Source organism: Ixodes scapularis, unplaced genomic scaffold, assembly GCF_016920785.2.
Source record: "Ixodes scapularis isolate PalLabHiFi unplaced genomic scaffold, ASM1692078v2 PGA_scaffold10__122_contigs__length_95168666, whole genome shotgun sequence".
Lineage (NCBI taxonomy): Eukaryota > Metazoa > Arthropoda > Arachnida > Ixodida > Ixodidae > Ixodes > Ixodes scapularis.
In genome coordinates, this window is record NW_024609836.1 from 50,791,226 (window position 1) to 50,811,530 (window position 20,305).

The 20,305-nt window shown below is 42.7% G+C and overlaps 2 protein-coding genes across 2 annotated transcripts in view; one reads left to right on the forward strand and one right to left on the reverse strand.

Moving 5' to 3' along the window:
- LOC121048678 (multidrug resistance-associated protein 1) overlaps positions 1–10,169 on the reverse strand; it is a 110,710-nt gene extending 100,541 nt beyond the window's left edge. Inside the window, exons 1-5 of the mRNA XM_042288553.1 lie at positions 10,158–10,169; positions 9,970–10,063; positions 8,445–8,638; positions 8,033–8,209; positions 5,561–5,728 (exon numbers count right to left, since the gene is read on the reverse strand). Of these exons, the coding sequence (XP_042144487.1) occupies positions 5,561–5,728; positions 8,033–8,209; positions 8,445–8,638; positions 9,970–10,063; positions 10,158–10,169 (645 nt within the window). The remainder of the gene's footprint in view (positions 1–5,560; positions 5,729–8,032; positions 8,210–8,444; positions 8,639–9,969; positions 10,064–10,157) is intronic.
- A 2,264-nt stretch (positions 10,170–12,433) lies between these two features.
- LOC121834779 lies at positions 12,434–14,346 on the forward strand. The gene is made up of 3 exons (XM_042288555.1): positions 12,434–12,443; positions 12,600–12,639; positions 13,143–14,346. The coding sequence occupies exons 1-3, from the start codon at positions 12,434–12,436 to the stop codon at positions 14,299–14,301; spliced, it is 1,209 nt and encodes a 402-aa protein (XP_042144489.1). The 3' UTR covers positions 14,302–14,346.
- Positions 14,347–20,305: the final 5,959 nt, after the last annotated feature.

A 20,305-nucleotide genomic window follows, 5' to 3' on the forward strand; every position in this document is an offset into this window, starting at 1 on the left:
GAACGACATAAGCGCTGAACTCACAACTAAACATTTATTGAAGAAAACAAAAAAAAAAAAATGTTTAGTTGTGAGTTCAGCGTTTGTGTAGTTCGCACCTTCCTTTCGTCCTTGTGTATTTTTTGCGCGCTGTTTATTTCCCTTTATTATGAACCAACTCGCCTAAATCACGACACTAACCCATTATTTTCTAATGGTATGATGACTAATTTTTGGCAAACCAAGAAATGGCGCAATGGCCGACTGCGGCATTCATTTCAGCAACCAAGTCTTCTCCACTAAATTAACAACCTTGTTTTCGTTCTTGATTAATCACGCTTTCGCTGAAATAAATACCAAAGGTGCCCACAATGTAATTTGAATAATAAGTATATGTGAACGTTGGTTCACAATATATTTTTATATTTGGTTCGACTTGTTCAACAAGATAACAGCCTGTTCTTAAAGCTGTAAATTCTTTCATCCCAGTTTGAGTTACATTCGCGTAAAAGTAGAGGTTTCTGCGATGCGTATTTTATTTTTGCGGCCAAAGAATTCGCGCTTTTTTATCTCTGACCTTGCATGGAGCGTAATGCCTCATAAAATAAACTCTCTGGTATTTCTACGATGACCAACGATTTGTGTAAGTTACGCCCGTTAAAAAAAACAAAAAAACTCTAGTCCATGTTGAAGAAAAAAGAAAAAAGAAACATATGCACTTCATTTCATTTCATTTCATTTTATTACCTTAAAGACCCCCTTTTAGGGCGTATTACATAAGGGGTGGGGTTTCAAAAATAATCAAACATAGGTGCTGGTCTTCAGGATGAGAGATGATTGGTAACATTTTCGAAGAAGATTGATGGGCAGGGGATAGCAGCAATGTGGTGGGGAAGGCCGTTCCAGTCTGGAGCTGCTCGGGGGAAGAATGACGCAGAAAAAGTGACAGTGCGAGCGCGTGGGCGAGCAACTTGGAGAGGATGACTGGTGCGGTGAGATATGCGTGTGGGAGGTACGGTGTAAGGTGAGATACAGAGGGGGGAATTAAATAACTTGTGAAACACACAGAGGGTAGCGATGCGGCGACGACAAGCGAGACTAAGTAAACCTGATTCAGCATTCAGGGGTGATACGCTGGTATGGTACGAGTATGAAGAATGAATGAATCTAGTTGCGCGATTTTGGACTGCTTCGATTGCGTTGATGAGGTATACTTGGTGAGGGTCCCAGACGGCGGATGGATATTCAAGCTTTGATCTTATTAGTGATTTGTAGGCGAGTAGTCTTACTTCCTGAGGGGCGTGGCGTAGTTGACGTTTAAGGAATCCCAGGGTTTTGTTAGCAGATGAAATAATGTTAGTAATATGCGTACGCCAAGATAAATCGCTGCAAAGGGTGACACCAAGGTATTTATATGATTCGGTAAATTCTACGGGGGTGGTAGTGATGGTATAGGGAAAGAAAAGGGGATTGCGGCGGCGGTGAAAGGACATAACTTTACATTTAGTAGAGTTAAGTGACATTAACCAACGGTCGCACCATTGCAGCACGCGGTTAAGGTCGTTTTGGAGAGCAGATTGGTCCGATACGTTAGTGATGGAATGGTAGATGACGCAGTCATCTGCAAACATGCGAATATTACAGGATAAATGTTGCGGTAAATCATTAATATATATTAAAAATAAAAGCGGACCAAGAACAGACCCTTGGGGGACGCCCGATGTGACTGGGATGAGATTAGAAGACTGGTTGTTAACTAGGACAGATTGGGAGCGGTTGTTAAGAAATTCTTTGATCCATCGTAAGATATTATGGTCTAAGTTCAACTGAGCAAGTTTTAGTAGCAAGCGCTGATGAGATACTTTGTCAAATGCTTTTGAAAAATCTAAAAATATGGCGTCAGTTTGTATGTTAGAGTCGAGGTTAATGTGCAGATCATGAAGAAAGAGGGCTAACTGAGTTTCGCAGGAGAATCCTTTACGAAAGCCGTGCTGCGAAGGATGGAAGAAGTCGATCGAGTCCAGAAAATGCATGACTTGAGAAAAAATGACGTGTTCCATGATTATACAAGGCACGCTCGTTAGAGAGATAGGGCGGTAGTTTAATGGGGATTCTTTATTACCTGATTTGTAGACGGGAACGACCTTTCCCACCTTCCAGTCTTCCGGAATGTTACCTGTAGAAAGTGACTGAGAGAATAACAAGGACAAATTTGCTGCAGAGATGTGTTTAGTATTTTTTAGAAATTTTGAATTAATTTCGTCTATGCCGGCTGATGATGACAGTTTAATGTTATCAATTACTGACGCAATACCATCAGCAAAAAAAGTGACGGGAGACATTGGACACTTGGTGTTTGCAGGGAGCATTGTAAATGACACATCAGATTCTGCAGTGAAAACCGATGAAAACGCGGTGTTGAAAACGTTCGCACATTCAGCATCATTCACAGGTTCGCCCAATTCATTGATAATGGCAACAGTACGCTTTTGCTGAGGGTTTATCACTTGTCAGAATTTTCGGGCGTTTTTAATCAACATATTTGGTAGGTCCACGTGGAAAAAAGAGTACTTGGCGTTTCGGATTGCGGTTAAATATGCATCCTCAGCCGCGTAGTATTTTTCCCATGCACTAGGGCCAGCCGACAGCTTGGCTGAGCGGAAAAGACGTTTTTTTCTGTTTTTTAATCTTTTGAGGCTTTTAGTGAACCACGGTTTATGTTGATCTGCGTGGAAACTGAACAAGGGGATGAAATTATTTGCTAGCTCGTTTAACTTATTTTTAAAAATCAACCAATTTTCATGAATTGACTGGTTGAGAAATATTGCTTCAAAAACTGGAAAAAAGGTGTTCAGCTCGTTATTTATAGTTTCATAATTTCCTTTATCGTACAGGCGAATTGTTTTCTTTTCGATATGACGTTTTGCAGGAGTAAGCTCAAAGACAGCATGAATAACTCTGTGGTCACTAATCTCTCGAAGGTAGTTTATGGATGATAGACTGTCAGGTTGATTGGTTAATATTAGATCTAAAATATTTGCAGATTCGCGAGCGACGCGCGTTGGTTCTGTTACCAGCTGGGTGAGATTAAAATTGAGACAAACCTCAATGAATTATTTTTCTTCTGAGTTGCTTACAGTTAAGGGTGATGGGTCAATCCAATTAATATTTGGGAAATTAAAGTCACCAAAAAGAAGAATTCGTGCATTTGGGTACTCTGCAGAAAGTTGACATAGTAGGTCGTTTAGTTTACGGGAAAATTCGGTACTATAATTTGGTGGTCTGTAGCAGATGCCCAGTACAACTGTTTGCGGAGAAGCCCGACATATGAGCCACAATGCTTCAATATCAGAGGGAATGGTAATGAGAGAACAGGACAACTGTTGGCTAACGGCGAAGAGTACACCTCCACCTCGTGCGCCTTTCCGATCATTTCGAAAGATTTGAAAATTTGGCAAGTCAGCAAGGACTTCTTCGTCAGTGACGTCGGCAGTTAACCATGTTTCAGTTAGTAGTAATATATTGCTGCTGGATGACGACACGAGATTAGATACAAGATCCCGCTTTGAAAGGAAGCTCCGTATGTTGGTAAAGATAACAGATAAGGAAGTATTTACACGAGGGGTGGATTGAGGGCGGTTTATTGGTCGTTGATAGATTGGTGATTGTTATGCAATTTCTTTGACAGTTTGTGACAACTCGTCAAACATATAACGTTGTTTGCCAATGAATAATGTTTTGTAGCGTAGCGAGAATGGGACTGCCTTGTTTTTAGCAAATGTAACTAACTGCTTCCGGGCGTTTTGGACGGGGCGCGAGAAATCTTCGCCAATGCTAAAGACGGTGCCCTTTAACTTACGGCCGTTCGAAAGAATGACCTCCTTGGTTTTAAAAAAAGTTAGTTTCACGATTAATGGGCATCACACAATTAATGTGTGATGGCCGAGACGGTGAGCTCGCTCTATATCTGTAGGTTCAAGCGTCACGTGGAGATGATCAGAGCATAACTTAATTATTTTTTCTTCGGACTGGACAGAAGTCTCATGTGGGACGGGATCAGGAACGCCGTAAAATATTACATTGTTTCTTCGTGAGCGGTTTTCAGCATCGTCCATTCGGGCGTTCATCTCTAAAACCATATGGGATGTTTGAGCAGTATCAGCGCGTGCCGTCTCGAGGTCCGATTGCAAGGTGTCAATTTTTTTATAATGAAACTCTAGTTCAGCCATTCGCTCATTCAGGTTGGCTATATTTCTGTCCTTAGTTTGCAGTTGGGCTTTGAGGTCTTGTACCTGGGAAATTATCTGAGCCTGCCCGACAGACAGTTTTTTTCATTCAACAAGTATAGCTTCCGTAGGTCCCGGGTTGGTCTCTACGTCGCCAGACAACAATACAACAACGCCAGACAACAATATGGCCCATTTCCCATAGTACGATATAAAAGTCCAAAATAAAATAAGATAAAGTTGTTTTATTAGTGGTTTAATACAAACTCTATAATTCTATACACGCACCATACGCATGATGCACACAAACACAACATATTATCGTGTGATGTGCACCCCAATAATTTATTGAAAATAGTACTAATTATAAAATAAAGCAAGAGAAGTAAAAAAAATGTGCCATTTATTTTCCGCTTACAGGCGAAGTATATTAGCAGACTATGAGCAGACAAAGTTATCCTGTGTGTTGTGTGGGGGACAGCGACCCTGTGTTCCAAATCTTGCCCAAATGGATCCGAGTTACTCCGGCGGATCGTATCACGTGACAGCACAGATTGAAAAACGCTGGACGAGGGTAGATCTTAGAACGCCAAGGGTACAAAACCCTTACCCTGGAGTAAGATCGAGTAAATCGAGTAGTCCGTGTCACTTCTTTGTCTGGTCCTCGTCTTTCCGCGCTGTTTTTAATTTCCGAAATTTTGGAACACGGCCTGAGCGGCACGGCACGTGCAGGGACGGCGCCGTGAGCGAAGAAGAAAAAGGAGGCTCGGCGCGGGCGAGGTGCGTGAGCGAGTTCCAAGCCAGACAGAAAGAAGAGCCGGCGCCGGGCAGCCGGTCTAAACAGAGACCCGGACCACACGGCAGCTTTGGCCCTCGTCAGCCTTAACCTTGAGTAGCAATTAAACCTTTCTTGATGATAGCGGCTTCCTCGGGGCGAGTGGAACTCGGTCTGATCGGGCGGTATTGACAGGCGACCCACAGTTGCCATTAGGAAAATAGACATAATGTGTCATTGATTCTGCTCTATAGACTAGTCGTATGTGTCATATGTTTTTTGTTTCAATGGAGTTTACCAATTAAAGGCTTCCAACCAGAAGAATTAAATCGGAAACAGCAACATTTTCCTTACTTGCTGCTCTGTTTAAGAGCTATGCTAACGAACTGTGGAGAAATAGTGTTATCAAGTTCCTTGTTACGTGAAAGTGATACATGTCATTCTCAAACTGAAACCCCCGCAACCGCCCCTTCCCCCTTCCCCCCTCCCCTAAGAAAAAGAAGGAAAAAGCTCTTTTTTCTTAAATTGTATTAACATTATAGTGTTATTAGCCCCTAAATTGTAGTATTGAAAGGCGCACCTTTTGCCGAAGTATCCCCTTCTCTCCAAGAACTTTCTCGAAGACGTTTTCTGCGACTTTCGAGTCCAGGGCGCTAAAGGGGTCGTCCAAAAGGTAGATGTCTGAACGACTGTAGGCAGCTCTAGCAAGAGCGATACGTTGCTTTTGACCGCCGCTTAACGTTTCTCCCTAGATGAAAAGAAAGGAGTATTTGAAGTTATTAGTGGATTTTGAACATATTGTTATACTCGGTGCTTGGTTTTCACGTATGCCGTTTTCATTTTTGAATAGATTTAACGTTACATAAATATAATCTTCAATCATGATTTATAAGGATCGGTTCTATCGGACGGGAGACTATTTATCATGTTTGGAATGATTACCAGCCTGTACTATTACCTTAATTGCTGAAATCAAGGGTTACGCTTTAATTGCTGTTTTATATCAAACTATGAAAATGTTGACCCGTTTTTCTAAATTTATGTAAAACATGAATTAGGACATTAAGCGATAATTTCTGCTTTTATCTCGACTAATTTTGAGTCTGGTCACAGAAGAACCGCGTCCACTGGCGTACGTCAGACAAGGAACCTGGATGTGTTGGGTGTCTAAGTACAGATAATGCTGAGAGTTGATAGGGCAAAGCAAGCAGCAACACTTTCTACGTTAAAGCGTCCAATTTCCCGGACGTGCGTTCTTTTCCTAATGTAATTTAGGGTAGGGAATAAGCCCTTGCATTGCACTACACACGGTGTTTCTTCTGAAGCTTATCATATTTGTTTCAGAAAAGTCGTGAAAGCTACACTAATAAAGTTTGTTCAGGCAGGTTATATGGTAAGAAGGATACAGTATTAGAAGCCAATAGTCACGATAAGTCAAATAATGCACTAAAACTTGTTAAATAACTTCAGAGATGGTGGCAAATGAAGCCATTGCCTGACGCCTATAGCCTTAACTTACGGCCTCTGGTTGTCTTTAAATGTGGCAGCATAATGTCAAGTAACCGCCTGAAGAATTTTGTTCGTTACGCCAAAGCGCCTACTCATGCGAGGGAGAGTAAAGTACAAGGGCCATTCACTTCTTATGACGAGACATGAACGGGTCGCAAGGAAGTGTGCTACATGAGCTCCTCGGCTCTCAACATCGCGTGCACGCGCGGGTTGCACTGGTTGTGCAATAGTCGTCAAAATCGTTGCACACTGAAGGAGCGAATAAAAGAGGATATAGATCAGTGGTCTCCAAATGCCGGCCCGGGGGCCAGATCCATCTCGCTGAGGTCTTCCGATCGGCCAGTGGCTGGCCGCGGTCCCTCCAGTAAATCATGGCACACGACTCGTTTTCAGCAAACCAGCTGCTACTGGCTCAGAAAGAACCCCGCGTAATAAAACGGCGTCGCAGCACGCACCAAATGCGTAAACTATGATACCAGAAGACAAGGATGGGCAGAGATACTCAAAAATGTATTCCGATGTAAAAATGCATGAGTTGCATGTATTTTGGAGCCAGGAGATACTGATACACGTTTGCCTTTTATGTGAAATGACATCCCTGAGGTACTTCGGCAAAAAACATAAATAATAGGTATTCCGAGATACAGATACAGATGCGTAAATACAGCTTTTCCGAAACTGTGGAAAGTGAGGAGTGTGCAGATTGTGGTGAATGCAAATGGCAGGGCTTGTATTCCTCAAGTTTATATCAGTTAGGTCAACTTATTTTTTTCCGGCCCACGAGACAACGGCAGATCCCTGATCGGTCCGGCCACTTAGCGAAATAGTTTGGAGACCTCTGATATGCATGAATAGAAGCGGAAACGTGGCCAGTTATTCTCTACCTAACAAGCGATCATTTTACAATGAGAATGTCAGCGCTACCAACGCCATTTTTTTTTCTTCAGGTAAGGTCTGGTTGTCTTTCCGAATTGACACACCCTGACTCGACATTTTATATTTTGGCTGTGGAATGACATAACACAATTCATTCAGTGTACTCGTTCTTGGAGCCGTCAGCCAAGTCCAATAAATAGCTTTGAGGTAGGGACGGAATTAGGGGACGGGGACCGTGGGGGGGGGGGGGGGGGGGGTGCCCTCCTAAGCTTCACAATGTCAGCTTTTGTTATACAAAAAAAGACTGACATAAACCAGCCAAAAGCTTAGTTTTCGGTGATGTAGTAAATATTGGGTCAACAAAATAGATCTGTGCAACGCTTCGGCCGCAATGTCCCCAATTCTCAGCACCTCCCTGCCCCTAAAGCCTACCCATAAATCCGCCCCTTCTTTGAGGTGACTGATGAACACTGCAAAAACATTGTGCTATCGGATATTTGTTGAAAATGAGGTGACGTTTTTTCTAGCATAATCTACTACTCTTGGAAGTTACTATTAACAAGTGTTCAATATCACATTTCTATAGGATGGTTACAATATGTAATAAAACTAATATGACTAAATCAATTTTTTGTGTTTTGATATTAGGAAGGAAGGTAGCACTTACCCTTTCGGAAACCTGCGTCATATCTCCTGCTGGAAGAGTTCGCATATCCTGAATGAGCTCGCATGCGTTCAAAACTTGGGCATAGCGGATATCATCGAATCTGCTACCGAAAACAATGTTGTCACGAATAGTCATGTTGAAGATGTCGGCAACTTGTGGGGTGTAGGCAATGCGGCCCTGAAAGTAACAAGAAGCGAGGACAGACAAATGCATTCACTCCAAACTCCAATGGAGTTTTTTTTTAATATTTCAATGTCCCAATACTAATGCCAGTATCTATAATTTTGTGTTGCCCTGGACATTCCCAATAACTGTAAATGCATAATCCTGTTTCTATTTGAAATAACAAATGCCTAGTACGGCAGAGAAAGGTGCTTTTGTACACATGAATTTAATACCAATTTGGGCTTACAGTGATTTTGACATCTCCTTTCATGCAGTGCATGTCTCCCAGAATGGCTGCAAGGAGTGCAGACTTGCCCGTCCCAATTGGACCAGAGACCCCGACAAGGGACCGAGGCGCCAGGTGCAAGGATATGGATGTGAGTGTTGAATTTTTCTGGTGGTTGGTCCACCCAAAAGAGCAATTTTCCATTACGATGGTACCTGCGGGAACAAGGTACGGACACTATAGAGGAATACTGCATACATTTGTATTCATTTATGCAGAGTGTTTGAGATTAAGTTTAAGAACATTTCTTTATAAGTGCGAAAGCAGTATTTATATATGGTATGTGAACACCATGTTCAACAAAATCTGTCTGACCCGGCGGATATTGTATCGATTAATGACCGTTTGGATCAGTAGATATATTAAGTAAAATTGGTTAATTACTCTTAAGTGCTGGTTTTATATGTCACGTTGCATTTGCATTAATGACCGCACTTATAGTTAGGGCCTAAACTAATTTAAATATTTTGTCAAAATGCAAGCCGATATTAAATATCAATCGCTCAGTTTTGGTGTGTTTGTCGCCTGGTTGCGAACATCAATGCAGAGAAAGCGAGGCGAACACTTTCCACGACCTTGTGTAGAAAAGTAGCGGCGTTTCTGGCACCCGGTCACTACTTTTCGCAAGGTGCCGTCCGTACATCTACCTAGGATGCGCTTAAGAAATATTGACGATGTGATAGAAACGACGTCACTCCCCTGAACCTCATTGCGCCAGGACTTCAGGCACACTTTTTGCGTCCAATTTTGAAATCGGGTGACCAAAAACCGAGAAATCATCCATGAACAACTCCAACCCCTGAAAAGTTTCGCTAAGTGTGTAGACTTATTTCGCCTTTGATAATGACTGTCGTAAAATTGGAATTGCAACCTTACACATTTATCCATTCATTAAAAAGATAATCAACAAATTTTATATAATTCGCCTAAGGACATTGACGGTTATCCTCTCACATCATTCCTGCCTAGCCCGATATAAAAGCAGTGAAGGCAATAGTTTATATACCGGCCTCTAGTGTGTAACAAGTACATAAAGATAAGTTTGAATTGAGATCGAACTCCGTCTACATTGTTATGATAATGATGATCAAATGTATTCAACTGTGCTGTACTATGTTGTAATATTTGATGAAAGAAGCTGTTTGTTTTTATATAATCAGGTTCTGAAAAAAGTCTTAGTTCACATACTTGGCAGAGAGAAACTATAAGGTAAACCCAAAATGTTTTTTTTTCATATATATAATTGTTCCATTCATATGCCATACGAAATGGTGAGGATTATAAATGTAAAAACAAAAAAGGCTACCGTCCTCAAAAAAAAAAAAAAATTCTTTTGTGGAGCCAATTTCCCAAAGCATCTAGGAGGGTGTCTGTATGTTACGTTATTTCGTGGGATACCAACTTTTTATATATTTTTCGTGCGAATTAGAACTCATTAGAACTCTGAACACCTTGAACTTGCATCAGCGATAACAAAAATCACTACCTTTAGTTTGAGAGTGGTAGTTGAAACCAATTTGCTTCCCTTCCTCCTCCTCTTGGCTGCAGAACTTGATTATTCTTTCGAGTGCAAGTGACATCTGTGGAAAGTGCATAAAACTCTAAGATACAAGTTGTTAAACGTGAAAAAGGCCTAATATGACGGAATTATTATTTCCAACCAACCAATCTAACCTCGTAAGACATTTTCCCTTGCAACCACCTCACATCGTGATGTGCAATAGAACATTTCTGAAATTGCTCTTGTCAACAATGAGCCGCTGCCTCGACGGCGCTCGAAAGTGCAGCTCGGACTATGATCTGACAAGGTGCAGCCATTATGTGGTATGCGTCCGCGTTCGCAAGCTGCAGCGCCGCTGGTCCCGATCCGCTGTCGTGGACCAGGGGCTTGGTTGACATTCCATATTAGTACACTACGGATGAAGTAAACGACAACTGCGTAGCCCGCAAGACGAGCGACCAAAACCGAAGGAACAATTTAAGTTTGCAACTGAAGGTTACGTGGAGTCACCTTCGCCCGAAACGGCGACTTGGTTTTTACGGCTTGGTTCTTATATTGGGGACTGAGTAGGTTGTCGCATTTTTGTTGCCGACGCTGTCCACAGCGGCGATGGAGTCGTTTTTCGCGTACTCGTTGGCGATTTTGTTTACATTTACGATTCAGTTGCTTGTCACGCCATTGCTGTCAATTTTGTCCACGATCGCGTCCCATATCGCGTCTTCGGCAGCAGCAGTACAGAGACCATTTGCTTTAGGGGCCGTGGCAGTCTTCGACACGATGTTCTCTTCTCTTAGGCTTTTCGGCAAAGTTGAAAGCAAGTTCTGTTAACTGTATTTTCGCGGCCTCGATATTTCGCAAATGTTACGAATTGTGAGTTTCTAGAACATTTGGCGGCACAATGTTCCAAGGTATATAGGGGTATCCTAAGTAGCCCTTGCCTATAGGGTGATTCATTTGCGTGATCTAGTTTTCGCAATTTTTATTAAGTCCTAAAATTTGCGAAAAATAGGTCTTCGGGAAAATAAAGTCGTTTACAGTGTACTTGGCCCAGCTTGTGGCATCAAGAACCGGCGGCTACCAGCAACGTTTGAGAGGCCCCGAGCCTGGCTGAACTGCGTCGGCCTATAGCCTCGTATATTTTCTGTTTTTATGTTTTCCATTCCGACGTTTTATAACAATTTCTTGGTTGCTTCAAAAAAAAAAAAGATCACTGGGGAAGGAAAAGAATGGGATACCTGGAAGAAGAGTGCCCGAATTTAAGTATAGCTCAAATGACATCCCTGAATAAATTATCCTCGGGGAAAGCTACGTGCTTGTGCACAAAGCTTTGATAGTTCTTTGACTTCGCGAGCCATCGCAATGAATCCTCGTGCTCCCGCGGGTATGCCGACTTCATTTATTTTGGAGTTTAGGGAGCGCACAATAAACGGATTCTGGTTTATACTGGTGCTCCTTTTTTTTGTTGTTGACATCTGTATTTTTGCAGCAAAGCAGTAAATCTCGTCCTGTTCGAGACGTTATCTTTCACGCCCATCTGCTTCCACTGTGCCGCACAGCAATAAACGCGCATCTTATAAGGCGCTATTCGGCCAATACAGAGCACTGTCCTCCGCGATCGTATTCCCCGTAACCGCGGCCGTGGCCCCGCCAAAGCGGCCCACGTGATCACTCCCAGCGATTGCACATAGTTTGGAATCGGCGCCGCTAGATGGCGCGGCATTTCTAAAAGTGTATATTGTAAGAAATGAGACCAGCACCATATTAGTTACAGAGACCTCGCTAAAGTTCACCCGAGAACATTAATGAGTGCACAGAAGCGTGAAATATGTTAAGAATTCATTAATACACGTCTTGTTCTACATTCTTTCTTCGTGAGAATTCGAAGCGAACACATTTTAAGTGATAAAAGTATACTTTTTATAAATTACAGTTTCATAGTAAGAATATAAAAGTAACAAAAAAAAACGTTATGTGAGTGGCGGTGGTCTTTTATTTATATGATAGTAGGGTCAGGAATTTTCGCGTTAAAAACGGTAACCATTAAGTACCTCTGAACTGGTGCTTTCACCTAGTCATGTGGGAAGAAATTGGATGCACTTTTTCTTAACGTTTGTGAAATATAATCTTGCTTTCAATATTTGATTTGTGTTCTATCGCATAAATCATTTGCTTCTCCTATATCATTTTAAACGAAGTTACATATCGCGTACTAAACGATCTCGCTACAGGCGAAATCATGAACTGTACAAAAATGTTTGTGATATATTTTCAACGTAATTTTTATTTTTTCAGTCAATTGTATCTTGCGTTTACACAATGATATATTGGGAAATCGTTTCGTTATAGAAGAAAGAAATGTATTTAAATCCGGCAACCCCTTCTGGTGTCTAGGCTCCCTGTGATTCCTTAGTAGCAGCGACCTATTTTTTTATTTTTATATTCTACTAGTATGAATTGGTGTAAGTTTCAGAAATTACATTTAGTTGCTAACCTCAAACCAAGTTAATCCGCGAGGCAATTCGTATCATTAACGCACTTTTGACGCGCTATTAGAGAGAATTTGGTACAGCGCTTGTACGGTTTGAATTGTATTTTTTTTTCTTTTACAATTCTAGGTCTTACCAGACATCTGATCCGGAAGACTTGGGATAAATTGTTTGTAATTGTATCTGTGAGTGAGAGCATGTAGATACAAGAAAATGACAGTGCAGGGCTAAGCAGCCGATTTGGGTCAAATATAGCCAAGCTCCCAAAGAGTAGGATGATCATCTGTAAAATACGTTTCACCAGACTGAAAGTCTCGCCCTCATGTTTTGAAAGTATTTATTAAAACATCACTTAAAGAGAAGTACGGCAGCCTAAAACATGATTGACACCTTTAACGTATGTTTAAAGGGTAACTGCAAAGAAAAAAAAGTTTTTTTTTTAAGCAGCCTAATTGGGACAAGCATGTCACAAAACAAATGTTCCGCGAAAAAAATGATTTTTTTTATCAATATTTACGCCACAGGACGTAATTTTGTAGAGTCAGAACCTCCACACATTTGAAACTCCCGCTCTTTCGACCCCCGCGGAAGAGGAGTATGCCCCGCCCCTCACTCTCCTTGCGTTGCGGAGTTGAACTGGTTGAACGACGGAACGTCTCGACTTCCGGCAAGATCTGGCGTGGCGGACTCGCTGCAGGGCCTGCAGGGGCTCATGAACGAGTGTGGTGCAATGGGAGAGGCCCTGGGGCTTAGTTTCAGTTCGCACAAGTCTGGGCTGATGGCCTTTGGGGCAGCAGAGGAAAACGGGACCGCCAACCTGTCCATTCAAGCCAATCCTGTACCTTGGGTGGACCACTACAAATATCTGGGTGTAAACCTACAGAAGGGACACCACTACCTCCTAGAGCACGAGACGAAGGTCAAGGCGAAGAGCAGGAAGAACAAGGGCATAGCAACGGCCAGGGCCCTCTGGGGATATAACCGATACGAGGTAACCCGAGCGGTCTGGAAGATGGTGGCGGTGCCGGGGCTCACTTTTGGCAACTCAGTGTTGTGCCTGTCATCAGGTACCAGGCAATACCTCGAGGTCCGACAGAGGGAGGTGGGAAGGACGGCACTGGGAGCAAGCCGAACAGCACCGAACGAAGCCGTCCAAGGAGACATGGGCTGGTCCGGTTTTGAGGCCAGGGAGGCCCGAGCCAAGCTGGACTTCGAGCGACGCCTCAGCCGGATGAGCGAAGAGCGTTGGGCCAGACAGGTCTTCAAGTATGTACATCTTCGGTCCGTCCCAACCCGGTGGGTGCGACGGACGCGCCAGCTGGCACAGCGATACGAGGTCAACGGCCCACTCCTCTACCCAGCCGCGGAGCAGCCGGAACTGCAGCAGAGCATCCGCACGAGGGTGATCGAGAGCGAGACACGGCGATGGGCGGAAGCGGCACGTCTGAAACCAGCGCTGGCCCTGTATGCCAGAGAGAAACAGGAGGTGAAGCGAATACCTTTCATGGACAACAGCAAGGGCAGTGCACTGCTTTCGGACGCCCGAGGCGGCATGCTGCGGACCCGCGTTTTCCGCGCGAAGTACATGGACATGGAAGTGAAGTGCGTCATGTGCGCGCAGGGAGCAGACGAGACGGCGGAACACGTCATACTGGAATGCACGGGTATAAAGCCGGACGTGACGTACGAACCAGACATGGCGGTGGCGCTGGGTTTCCGGGGCGTTGACGAACAGTACGACGCCGACAGCTCGCAGCAAGTGGAGGTGACAAAGAGGAGACTGGAGTGTTGGTGGAGGAGAGCAAAAGAACACAACTACGTTTTTGGCTAGTGTAGCTACTAGCCAGGCTAGATCCAGCGCTGCTGAGATCCCCCGATACAAAGGGGTTAGCTCCAAATCCAATCCAATCCAATCCAAAATGTTTTGGTTTGACGCGGTTTGCGAGCACAGGTAGCGGAGACGTGACCGGAGAAGTGCCCCTGTGATGTTACCGGAAGACGGAAAGTATCGTTCGTAATCGTCGTGCGTGCTTTGAAAGCGAAGGGAGTCACAGAATCCACGAGTGCGCAACCACAAGCCAAGGTTCACGACAGCGCTGCGTTGGTTTCGGCGATTTCGTTCTGTTTGGTGCAACACAGCGATGCGACAGAGCTGAAACGTTCGTGGTGTGTGTAATGCGGTGCTATGTGTGTTATGCGGGGTTGACGTACAACGGGTCCAGTCCCGTCGTCGTCAGCTGATTCAGTAAAACTGGCCCGGGAGGACGCAGTGAGCGTTTTTAAAAGTAAATCTTCCTTCGTTCTGTTTCAAAATGTGGAAGATTCCGGACGCATACCGTGAGTAAAAAGCTGTGGGCGTTTTCAAATAAATTACGTCGTTTTAATTGAACAATGGACTCCGAATTGTTCTCCTAAATCTGCCGTTTTTATGCTTCGTGTTGTTGGACTGCGTTTGCACAGCGACGTGTTGCGCTCGTCGTGCGGTGTGAATAAATTTGGGCAAGATTTCGTACCTGTCTACAGATGCAAGAACTGAGACCACTTTTTACGTAGTGAACATGGTGCTTTTTTATTTTGTGTGTCTAGCTGTGGACGTTAGGTGCGCCCGGTGCGAATCTCGATGGCCTCCGGAGCGATATGACGAGAACGTAACTGGACACGTTTGTCGCTACGCGAACGCCCGATTGCCTCCAGCCAAATAGCATTCCTTTCGGGGCGACATGGCTGCTGGAAGGCTCACTGTCGGGATCACGCATCTGACATCTCCGAAAAGTCAGCATTTGCACGCGCAAACAAGCAAAACAAACGCAAAAAAAAGCACGCTAAGCAAGCAAAGAGGAAAACGAAAGAACCCTGCTATGAAAGCCAAAACCCCGCGTCGCTTCCTATCACTAACACCTGCGACAGCTACTAAACACACACTACTTCACTTCAAGAAGTCTCACTCAAGCACCTGGGTCAGCACGAAACACTGATCACTTCGCCGAAACGATTAGTCGAGGTAGGCGAGACAGGCGGGAGCAGAGACTTCGGCGGCCATGAAAGAATGGCGAAGCTTTTGTTTGTTATGGTATGAATCCAAACGAAAGTGCCCGTCTTGTAAACCTTTTGTAAAGAATAATAACTCTCATCACATGGGTTATTCTTTAAACGTAAAAATATGCCGCTCAAAAGGAAATTGCAACAAATAACAAAGGTTTAACAACCAAGATCTAAGCTGTCAATCAAACTCTTAGCCAATAAGAGCCGATTGGAATTAACGTCACGGAATCCCAACTTCGTGGCGGGCGATTTAAAACGGGCGAAATAGCCGCAAACTAAAATCAGTCTCACGCAATAAATATTGCTGTAAACATTTTTTTTTCTTCCCGGAAAAATTGTTTTTTGACATGCTTGTCCCAATTAGGCTGTTTAAAAAAAATCTTTTTTTTTTCTTTGCAGTTACCTTTTAAGTGATTTTTAGTCATTTTAGCAATATTGTACTTGAATACGTTGTATATAATACATTTGGGATGGTCTAACTGAGCTAACGGTTCATTTAAAAAACAAACAAAAAATGTTTAGAATGAGGTAGCGTTAAGCCTGCCAAATGGCAACGTCAACAGCAAAATAAAAAGTCTATTTTCAAGATGAAAATATCCCATACTTTAAATTCACCATCAAACCTTCTGTAGAAGAACTTGGAATCGGACTGATTGTGAACGTTACAAAGCACGGTGTGAGGCGTAAAAAGACGATGGACACAAGAGAGAATGCAGACCCAGACAGGCACCACTCACAACGATAATTGAGAAGTGCAAAAAATAAAGAAATATTTAAGTCGCACCGTCATCACGTCCACGCACGCGCTAGGCCGGGGATTGGAAATAAAGCGTGTATCCCCCGTACTCAAGCCGACGAGTTATGTATTTCCTCATTTTCTGCACTTGTCAAATATAGATGTGAGGGGCGCCTTTTTGAGTCTCTTCTTCCTTGTGGCCGTTGTTTTTTGCTGCTTACACAATGAATTCCGATCAAACTCCACGTAGCTGGAGCGCATTCATTGTACACCTTACAAAATACCCATGCGCGTATATTTCCGTCACAGTAGTACATATACAGTTCACTAACACGAATGTAACGTACGATATCTTTATAAATTATAAATTTAACATTTTGGAAGTATCGAAATTGATCATATTTTTCTGGTATTTTATAAGTTGATAACATAACTGCAAAATTCAGGTCGGAATAAAATTATGTTACATGTACCTCTTGACAGTGCCACAAAACACACGTAAGGTATCACTAAAACATTATAAACATATTACCGATTTTCAATCAAGGTTTGTTACGCTTTCGTCAGTGCAACTAGGAATAAATCAAGGAATACTTTTAATTCGTGTTTCTTTGCAAAAGAAGGCTTTTAAACTAAGGTTTTGAGAATAAACAATTGGCCTCAACTATTCGCTGGAAAAATATTTTAAGACAAGCTCGAAGAAATATTTTTCTCCATAATTCTTGAAATTAGAAAAAAAAAAGTTTTAGAGAGGCGTTGCAGATTTTAAACGGCACTTAATATTATAATACATAAATGCTTCATCAATTGCATCAAGATAATGCCGCCACGCTACCATTGAGCTGGTGCCGCTGTAGAGAGAGTCAATTAAGCCATCCAGAAGATTGACTCTGAAAACAGAATTCATCTCAGATTCCCGAAAGCCTTTCACTGAGTCCATGTAAGCGTCTTCCCAGGCACACATCTTCACCAGCCGCACAGACGTAAGCAGGTCAGCCATTCGCTTTAGGCGCTGGTCCCGACCACTCAGGATTTTGCGCTAAAGTAAAATATAAGTTAAGATGAGTATGCCTTCGCGAGTCATCATAACACTGCTAAATAGAGAACGGCTATCTCCCCCTTAAATTTCTTTAGTTTGGTTGCAATTAAAATAATGAAAATTTATTTCATTTGTGGTATATGATTTCTGGGTTCATTTTTCAGTCGATCATGTTTTGCGGGTTGTATTCATTGCTATAATTTTTTAGTCTGTATGAAACAATTTTGTTAATCTACATTTGGTCATTAACACACAGAGAGTTAAACATTTTCCTTATTAAATTTTTGCGTCATGAATATAGCCAATCTCTATAGCGTAGAAGAGCAGGCATTTATAATTCCTTGGTGTACCCCAAAGGCCTTCTAAATGCATTGCGCCTATAGGTCAACTGTAAGCTGTTCCTTTTGACGTTTGGTAACAGACCCAAGCGAAGTATTGCATGCATGTACAAATATATTTACTAATTCTCCTCGCCCTCTTTCTCCCTCCTCGCTCAAACTACGTTGGACGTACGGACAACCACGAGGAAAACGGTAGGCGCTGTATGATGAACATACGGGTAATAAATAAAAATGCCAATTCTTAACAAGAGCGTATCTGAAGAGATTTGTTTTCGTTCTTTCATTAAATGCCTCGTGGAGAGCAAAATATTGTCTTGAAATATTCACCTATATTCGTAGGGCGCATTACTTCGTTTCGGTATAGCACCACTCACGAAATATATCTCAATCAAACTAAATGCGTTCGCATAAAAACAGACCGGTATCAATTTTGTGGTTCGATTTCAAAATGGCGACGAGGAGATATCTCAGTTCTTAATAATATTGGTTAAACATTATGATTAAAACCCAAATTTTAGTGAGAGATTAGGCATATCAAAATTAGCGAAAAGCTAATGGCTTACGACAACTGCTACTCCCGTTTTGCAGTGCAATAACCTATTAAAACGTGCGACTTGAGACAATAATGTAATGGCTTCTTGATATACAAAAAAATACCGGCTGGAGAACGTATCCTAATTTCCTTGACCAGAATATTCCGAAGAGAAGATTTCTTTTATCCCAGGTATTTTCTTACAACCTTACAGTTATCATATCTAGGATATATAGCGTATTATCAGTCCAGGAGACGAACCTAATATTGGCCGGAGATTTGAGCGCCTGTAAGTAGCGATCGCAAAAGTTTACGGAACATGCAATGTAGCGCCCTATTTCAAACTGTAAAACTTTAAAGCGCACCTCTTTCCGCGAAAGATGGGAACACATTTGACAAGTTCAACGGCTGCAGCTGACGCAGACAACCGAGTTAATCGAGGGTAGCGTGCCTGGATTTTAGAGTGTTTCCAACTGGTTAATCGGAGTCACATGATGTATGAGCCAGGATTGAAATATCAAATTTGAAGAAAAAGGCAACAATGTCGATTCGCCTACAAGTGTCTCCACCTTCATTCGTTCTTCTATCAGCCCTCCCTTGGGCCCCATCACAACACGCGCACGCGCACGCGCACGCGTGCACGTTTTTCGTGAAGAAGGGACCAGCAAAAGAATGGAAACAGCTCTCTCAGATTTGAGGTGTACCCTCTTGGAAATCACGGCACTTTGAGTAGGGTGATCACTTGGTGCTAATTTTGTAAGAGGTCTTTAGGGTCTGCCACGCTTTTTACCGGGAGGTCATGTAACGTTTCGAGATAATCCTAAAATGTATCTGGGACCTTCATATATTTTTTTTTTCTTTTAAGCACGTGAGCCTTCAGGAACAATGCATTGGCAAAGCGGATTGGCCATTTTGGGTTGGGTGACTGCACCGTAAGGTCAGTCTCTCTTGGCTTGTCGTTCCAGGAATGGGTCTGACTTCAAACGGCAACTTTAGCAGCCTAATGTGCGCTTCGTAAGCAGGTCTTTTAGCGCACTGTTGCTCATTGCTTTGGTCCGCACGGAGATAGAAGCTGGTCCACCGGGTAAAAAAAAAAATAAATGCGGTGAGGATTTTACCGCTAGATCAGGCAAGCCAAAGACCTCCGAATTTACTCAATGGCGGCGAGTGTCGGTGTTGGGCTTGTGTGTTTTGTAAAACGTGTTGCTGATACTGGGACGTGCATCTGGTACAGCCGAGTTTTATAAAGAGCTGCACCATGCATCTCAGAAGTTTTGTCAACGGCGTTGTGAGCACGTCTAAGATATCTTTCAAGAATATTGTCTCCACTATTTGGTTTGAACACTTACGTCTACAGTTCCTTGCGCATGTACTTGAGTACACACTCAGTGTTACAGACGTTACGAGTTTTTACATGCATGTAAAGCTTCACGAGTTAAATAGTGCCCCACCGACATTTTAACCATTTCTGTTCACGCTTCACCGTAATTTGGGGCAGCCCTGTTGTTTTATTAATTGTATTCCTGGGATGAAAGTTGTGTGGGCTTCAGAGATTGGAAATTGAAATCTGAATAGCTGAAGGGTTAACATCTAAAAGGTTGACGCCTTTATGCCTTCCGTCCGCCTAAGGGGATGATGGGCTCTTAAAGTCTGAAGGTTTAATGGGTCAAAAGGCCTATAGATTTGAAGGGCTAAGGCGCTATAAAGGGACAAGCGAGAAGCGTTATTTTTTATTTAAATATCTTACAGGTCCTTTTAAAGGACATTGCGTAAGGGGAGTAAAGAGCGTTAAGATGTTAAAAATAGTAATAACTGCACATAATATATAACACGCGCAAAATCCAAATTCACCATCGGGAGATAATCTACACTTGAACAAAATGTTTTAACTAAGAACAACAACTGCACGTCAAAGCATAGTACACAAAAAAAACATATGCATACACGAGAGAAATACAACATTATGAGATTTTACAAATATTCACAAGTGACATAAAGTATAACACACACAAAAACCAAAAGCATAATAAGAATATATGAAACATTTTGAAGAAAATATTGCCCAATAAGTGGAACAACTTAACATCAAAGCATAACAAAAAAAAAAGCGTCGTTACGTAATTTTGAAATGGTTTCGGCATCACG